The sequence below is a fragment of the Salvia hispanica genome, chromosome 1 (assembly GCF_023119035.1).
Source record: "Salvia hispanica cultivar TCC Black 2014 chromosome 1, UniMelb_Shisp_WGS_1.0, whole genome shotgun sequence".
Lineage (NCBI taxonomy): Eukaryota > Viridiplantae > Streptophyta > Magnoliopsida > Lamiales > Lamiaceae > Salvia > Salvia hispanica.
In genome coordinates, this window is record NC_062965.1 from 1,303,324 (window position 1) to 1,311,098 (window position 7,775).

General features: G+C 36.9%; 1 protein-coding gene across 2 annotated transcripts; it reads right to left on the reverse strand.

Moving 5' to 3' along the window:
- Positions 1–593: 593 nt before the first annotated feature.
- On the reverse strand, positions 594–7,701 carry LOC125202089. Of its 2 annotated transcripts, XM_048100414.1 has the most exons (11): positions 7,554–7,701; positions 5,860–6,007; positions 5,568–5,752; positions 4,419–5,360; positions 4,226–4,318; positions 2,870–3,185; positions 2,579–2,778; positions 2,209–2,285; positions 1,765–1,866; positions 1,481–1,664; positions 594–906 (listed from the first exon to the last, which is right to left on the reverse strand). In XM_048100414.1, exons 2-11 carry the CDS (start codon positions 5,999–6,001, stop codon positions 814–816), a joined length of 2,334 nt encoding a protein of 777 aa, XP_047956371.1. In that variant the 5' UTR covers positions 6,002–6,007; positions 7,554–7,701; the 3' UTR covers positions 594–813. The 2 variants fall into 2 exon arrangements, 1 of the variants encoding a protein (XP_047956371.1); XR_007173029.1 differs by lacking the exon at positions 594–906 and having other exon boundaries at positions 1,613–1,664; positions 1,765–1,861.
- Positions 7,702–7,775: the final 74 nt, after the last annotated feature.

Sequence of the window (7,775 nt, forward strand, 5' to 3'; positions counted from 1 at the left end):
CAAGTATACTCTGTACAATAACTACGTGTGTATAAATTGAGTTTTTTTTTTTAATAGATGTGGTATTATAATTGGTGTGAATATTTATTAATAAAATCTACTCCTCCCATCCCCCATAATTTGTCACCATTTGACCGGGTACGGATTTTAAGAATGTAATAGAAAGTGAGTTAAAAAAGTTAATGTGATCCTACTTTTATATATTAGTTTTATAATAAAATGTGAGTGAGAAATGAGTTAGTGAAATATAAAGTCTACTATAAAAAATGATAAAAGTGAAAGGTGACAAACTTTTAGGAACGGATAGAATAATTATAATATATGATGGCAGTAAAATATAAAGCATATTGGTCAGCATTATTCTCTTGGTTTTATATATTCGCATGGTTCAGTGGTATATACTCCCTCCGTCCCACTTAAAATGAAACATTTGACGGCACATAATTTTATGTAGTGTTGTTTTGTAAGTTAATGAAGAAAGAGTAAAATAAGAGATGAAAAAGTAAAGAGAGTTATTTTCATTGTAGGAAACATTTTATTTTTAAATGAAATAAAAAAGAAAACGTTTCATTTTTAACGGGACAGAAAATGTATAAAAGAGTTGTAGATAGAAATTAGTTTCATACTAAAACTCGACATAGAAATCAGGTCAAAAGTTAACCTGTATGTCTAAATGAAGAACAAAAGACATTGAAGATTTGGAAGAGAAACTAAACAACTTCATGACAAGGCTAAATGAAATCATATCATGGCTTTGCTGAAAATAAAAGTGTCACCTAAGTAATACCCCCGACTAGTTGCAGGATGTGTTCTTCATAAAACTAGAGCAGAACAAAACGATCTTTTACCGATGGCCGTTGCACCGATCACTTGCCATCCTGAAGAACTCTCATCGTAGCATTCCATCTGTTGCAATCGGAAAAGTAGATGACGAGCATGAGAAATATCTACTTGACAAGCCTTAAACGGGGTGTTTAATTGAGTAATATATTGCATCCACGGAAAATAGTACTACCCGTATATGGGTTTTAATTCAAAAGTTGTGAAGTAAAATAAAGAGAAGAAATGGCTACAGTATAGTGAAAAAATGGGAACTACCACATTAAAAGAGAAACTTACACAAAAATAGACAGACTGATTTTGGGATGGATAGAGACTTTTATTTATTTATTATCAAAATTCATTAAAAAAATATCTATAAATTGGGACCATATTTGATCATTCTTATATGTTTCTAGACACTAAACTTCTATCATTTTCTAGTCATTGCAAAGTTTAACTATTGCCATTTTTAGTACTTAAATATATAAAACATAATAACTATATAAAATGTCATGGTTGGGTGAGGTTGGGTTGTGATGAATATTGGTGACATGGAAAATAGAGAAATCAATTAAATATCGATGGGGTTGTCTTGTTGGTGTTGGTGTGGTTGTTGTTAAAACATAGTGTAACCATATTCTCAGTTCAATGTGCTTACCAAATCAAGAACATCATTGTCCTGGACCCCGCCGACCACGTACATTTTTCCCCCAAGGACGAATGAGCCGAAATATCCCCTTGACACTGTCATCGGTTCCCCCATCATCCACGAGCCAACTCGTGGATCAAACACCTCCATAGTCGACACCATTTCATTACCATTGTAGCCACCTATAGCGTATCTGCAAATGAGAACGTATGACTGATGTTCCTAACTCGGGGATCCCGGAAAACACAAAATCAAAGACAGCCACTCTTGTCAAGAAGCTGCTGCAGTCTTACAATTTTTCTTTGAAGGCAACTACAGAATGGCACCCTCTTCTCTCGTTCATACATCCGATGCTGATCCATGCAGGTTGTCTAGGATCAAATCTTTCGACTGTTCTGGTTTGAGTTGAAAAGATAGATACAAAAGGTCAAAGAGGAAAGGATGATTATACACAATGATTCCTAATAAGCTAGTTCGAAATATGCATAATGCCGCCTAGGAACAAGGTATTCATAGGTAGTAGATGGACGTTGTGCGAGTGAAATCTTTGTTCAAACGAGGCAGCCATTTAGTGCTACTGAGCCCAAAATCAAAAAACCAATTTTTTTAACCGAAAATTGAACCGGAATGAGCCAAGGACAAATCGAGAATCCCAGTTCTTGTAAGAGTTAATCATAGTGCAAGCTAATGATGTATGAGTGCAAAAGATGAAAGAAGCTATTAGAATTTTATCAAACCTCAGATAATCCTTTCCATCATAGCCTCCAGCAACGTAAACTGCACCGTTCATGGCTGCAGCAGCAGGAGCAAAACGCTACAGAGAGAAAGAACCAACATATCAAAATGCTTAATACAAATTTAGTGGAGCCTGCCTGCTACTTTTCACACAAATCATAACTTTCTAATTGTATTTGCGCAAAGTAACGAACCGCTTATAAGAGATGAATGGAGTATTACTTTAGTGCTCGCGTTACACGGATCTTTTAAGACACATCAACTATTGTGCACACAAAATTTCATGAAAGGATTTGACAGATATAACAGCTATACTGCGAATAACTTTGAAAATTTTAATATAGAATTATTTGGCTAAGACCCTTGACAAACCTTTTGAAGCATGGATTGAGTGTAGATCCAACTACCAAATTTTGGATCAAACACTTCCACCTCTGAGAAACATTCACCCCCATTTCCACCACCAATTGCAAAGATTTTATCATGCATGGATGCTCCTGCTGGACTTCCTTTTTTCATCTTTAGAGAAGGCTTCTGGACCCATTGATTACTGATTGGGTTGTATGATTCAACTACCGACAGCTAGATATATTAATTTGATTTACAAGAATGAAATAAGAAAGAAAATTAAGATACAGAGAATCAGAGTCAAGGGATTTATACCTGAATCACACCATACACCATCAAGAGTGCCGCCAAAAATGTAAAGCTCGGTCTTCAACTTTGCCACTGCAGCATATGTGCGTGTAGAGCTCATCGAGCAAAGTGGTGTGACACGATCCTGATTTGGAGAATACAAACTCAAATCTGGAAGCCAAGAGAACCCATCAAAACCCCCGACAATGAATACCGACTCCTTAGGTGCGGAATAAGAGATCGAACAGTCCTCTGTACTGCAGTTATCTGGGGCACAAGATGCTTTATGCTCCAGCTTATGATAACTACTCCTCAATTGATCAATTTCTAGTTTGGAAAGGACCTACACAGTTGTTAAACTATCAAGATTAAAATGAAGAAAACATACAAATGCAAAAGCACAACTTTTCTCAAAAGATAAAGTTGCATTTCAAATATAAGAATGAAATAAATAAAGAGAAGAGTAATACTAACAAAATCTTAAAATCTATAAAACCTGAAGGCTGAAAAATAATACTCCCTCTGCCTGTCATTAAATGTCACATAATTCCTTTTTCATCCGTCCCCCATTAAATTTAACATTTTATTATAAAACAAATATATAAAAGTAGGACCCATATTGTACTAACTTTTCCACCCACTTTCCTTTACAAAGTCAAACAATTTCTTAAACACCGGTCTAATATGGAACATTTATTTCCGAATGAAGGGAGTAATACAAAAAAGCTGCTGAGCAAGAAGAAGAATAACCCCAATGGGACTTAAGTACCCTTCAAGGAAAATAGAGGTTTGCATCGGTGCTAGAAATTGATATTACTAACAAGGGTGTGGAATTATTAGAACTAGCACAATCATACTCAAACATTTCCTTTGGAGTTTCTTAGCTCCACAAGGATAATTGGAATTAGTATGGCATGGCAGTCTCAGTCATCCTACTAAGTTAACAACTTGAACACAACCATGATTGAAAGAGCCAAATAAGGAAATAGCATATCCTAGATCCCAGATGTTTGCAGCTAGAGCATTAACGAATCATGTCATAATGATGTGATTTGTAACATTTCAAAATAAGCACAAAAAGCACTAAGTGATAAAGAGATGCAATTTTGAACACAAACATTGCTCGAAATAAAAAGGAAATGCAACACAGTCTAGTAGCTTAACCTAATGAAAACCTCCATTATGCAACCTAAGTTAATTAAGCACAACTACCATATATGCACAGTTGGGATGAATTTTAAATGAAATGTAGTCTCCTAGTAATTTATATGAGTTGAATAAAAGTAGTATATTATAGGAAATATGGAAGTTCATAAGGACATTGAGAAGAACCACATAGCACTACAACCCAAAAGGCGGAAAACTGCAAGAAAGAAATCATACCAACTCATGCTCCAAATGCTTAATCTTTAGACTTTGATTCAACTGGGAGACCTTCAATCCTTCAACTTCTTGCATTAACCTCACAATGTATGCCTTACGATTTAAGAGGAGAGGGATGTATGAGAATGTAAACTGGAAATATGTATTTATACAAACATTGGAAATTTCATAACCAAACATATGCTGAAGGTACCTTAATGATTGCATACTGGAAATTAGAAGATGATACATCTGTTTGCACCCCTCCAGGCAATGGATTATTGTTCTTCTGAGAAGCCCTATTTGGCAAGTTAGGCTGACCATGGTCTCTCTCATAACTTCCTAGGGATGCCAAAACAGATCTTACTTTTTCTTTGGTATCAATGCATGCCTCTCCAGGTTCCTCAGCTAGCACATAATCCATTACTGAGAGCATCAGCTCACCCTCTCCATCTAAAGAAGTTTTATCCTCTGAAAATGGCACATCAAGCATATCACTGTCTTGATCATAATATTGAGTACATGCCATCTTATTTTCATACACTTCTTCACCATCATCAACCGCAAAAGAAATTTCTGAACGTTCCATAGCGCATGAGTCAGACATCGTATTAGCTGCATCTTGACAAACTTCACGAGGGAGTTCTCCCATTTGCTCAGAGGATGATGTAATTTTCCGCTCCATCTCTGATACTGGTAAATTTAAACTTGCACTGTTAGTTTCACGAACTTTCTCATTCTTTAACAACGAAATTGAAGGTTTGAATAAATCGGCCCACTTTGTCTCTTGAGCAGAAGAATCTGCATTATTTTCTGAGGCAGATGAATGCATGTCCTCGTTTGGCCTCATCTCACCCATGTCGGAAAATTCTTCAGTATCATGGTTGTTCTCTTCATCTGCAATATCATCTTGACTGGAGCTGGACAAAATGTCAAACATGTTGCTGTAGGTGGTGTCTGGAGGATGAGGCAACTTTTCTAGACGAGGCAGCTTTTCTGGTATTGGTGATGATAGAAACAGTTTCATCAATCCTCTATTTTGGTCTTTGTCAAGCTCAAACCAAAAATGCTTCTCTTCATAGTAATTCTTTGCTATGATGGGCTTAATTTGTTCTTCAAGTAGAGGCCTGCACTTCCTCCGTTCACGAATATGTACCTAAAAGAGATGAATATTGTGAATACGAGTACACTTTGTTTACTAAAACGATCCAATATTTAACTAATAAAAATTGATGAGCATGACATAAGTTAGAAGTAACTCTAGTTCTCCCAAAAAACCCTCCAAATGGCATGGCATATAGATAAGAAAACATGGGATTGCCATCATTTTTATACCTTGTCCCTTTGTGCATGTTTTGTTTACCTGTGCAGGGTATGGTGTAAGCTCAGTTCCCTCACTAGTTATCCATGCACGTGGGTTAATATTCATCTCCCCGCATGAAACTGCTTCGAAGATACCGTGAAGCTTCCGGTCAGTATAGTTGAACAGATACAGCGTAAGGCCAGCAGTCACGTTCTTAACATATGCATAATGTGGAGCTGGCAATCCTGCTCAAGAATATTTCAACAGAATATCACAACTAAGTAACTTCAAACTAGAAACATTAGCATAAAATAGAATATAACAAAAACATGAATGCCAAGAAGTAGCGAACCGAAAAGCCCATCTTTTAAGCATTCCGCGATAGTGTGGCGCTTGCATCCAAAAATCACAGCCCCAAGTTTATCTTTCTTCAAGCCTCTCCAAGGGCGTTCAGAATTTGTCTCCAATCGAAAAGTTTCACCTTTACTCCTCATCCCCTTCTACACTTTTATGAAAAAAAATCATCATTGTTATACATAGCCACACAAGACACAACCACATTAACTACATACAAATTGTGAGACCGTAAGCATTCACCCACATAATGACATAATCAACTGAAACTCGTAGATTAACCTTTTCTACTGACACGTGTCACGTGTCGATTGGAGACTTTTCACAGCCATATAATAAAATGACAATACAAAAGGATGAGCAAATCCAGCTTTAAGCTTGGGAGTCCAACACAAGTCAATCAAAAAGGTAGAAACTTGAAAGGCGAAAAGATGCAAAGGGGACTGCAGTAAGTTAAAACATGACCTTCATAAACCTAAAATGTAGCACACTTAAAATCATAAACAAAACACAGAATAAACACATTTTACAATCAACACAATGACGAACAATACAGACAAAATACAAAGTTTTTCAATGTGAACACTAAACAGAGAAGCAGCAACTTAGCGTGTTCCTCCGTGATCACACGGACTACAAGTCTATTACCAAAGAAACCACAAACTAATAGTATAACAGTACTAGTCAGAAATAAGTTCAAGAATCTCATTCGACCATTATCCAAACACACACACACACAAAATCAGCTGAAATTAGAAATTTTCATCACAAACTTCAGGCTTATGCCGAAGATTGGTGTGCTTCTGTCACTAAAAAAGATGAGCAAATACAGCTTTAAGCTTGGAGTTCAACTAAGTCAGCAAAAACTTAGAAAGTTAAGAAGCGAAGGAGAATGCAAAAAGTTAAAGATGGGGAAAAGGCACAATCTTCCGAAACCTAAAATTTAACACAGTCAAAATCATAAACAAAACACAGAACAAACTCATTGTACAATCAACACAGCAAACAACAACACAGATTTCTTCACTGTGAGCACTAAAACACCAACACAAGCAGCTACTTAACATATTCCTCCATGATCACACATACTGCATGCCTATTAGTACCAAATCAACCACAAAATAGCACAGGAAACAAGTTCTAGCATCTCCATTCTCACGATTATCCAAAAACACACACACGCAAACGCACAAAATTGGCCGAAAATAGAAATCACCACCTCGAATTTCAAAATTACGGCGACGATCGGCGGTCCGAGGCAGCACAAACTATCAGTACTACTCAGAAATAAGTTGTAGAATCTCATTCTTACCATTATCCAAACACACACACACACAAAATCAGCTGAAAATAAAAAATTTCACCTCAAACTACTGCAAAAAGTTAAAGATGGGGAAAAGGCACAATCTCCCGATACCTAACCATAAACAAAACACAGAATAAACTCATTGTACAATCAACACAGCAAAACACAACACAGATTTCTTCACTGTGAGCACTAAAAACACCAACACAAGCAGCTACTTAGCATGTTCCTCCATGATCACACATACTGCATGCCTATTACCGAATCAACCACAAAATAACACAACATTACTACTCCGAAATAAGTTCTAGCATATCCATTCTCGCGATTATCCAAAAACACACACACGCACACGCACAAAATAGGCCGAAAACAGAAATCACCACCTCGAATTTCAAAATTCCGGCGACGATCGGCGGCCCGAGGCAGCGCAAATCGATACCTCCGAAGAGAAAAGCTAGGGTTTCGCGAAATGCAGAGCGAAAGAGGCGAAATGAACTGACGTTTGAGAGAGAGAGCAGAAGCTACGGTGAATTAGTAGTTGGTGCGCAGAGTGCTTTGATAAATGCAGCAGAGATTTTGCGCCAAAGTTCTAAAACTGTGGTTTT

Coding starts and splice junctions, on each gene's coding strand:
- LOC125202089 (XM_048100414.1), bottom strand. CDS start 6,001: ATGAGGAGTAAAGGTGAAACTTTTCGATTGGAGACAAATTCTGAACGC. Junction 1,665..1,764: donor GTTGCCTTCAAAGAAAAATT/GTAAGACTGCAG, acceptor TCTCATTTGCAG/ATACGCTATAGGTGGCTACA. Junction 907..1,480: donor ACAATGATGTTCTTGATTTG/GTAAGCACATTG, acceptor CGATTGCAACAG/ATGGAATGCTACGATGAGAG.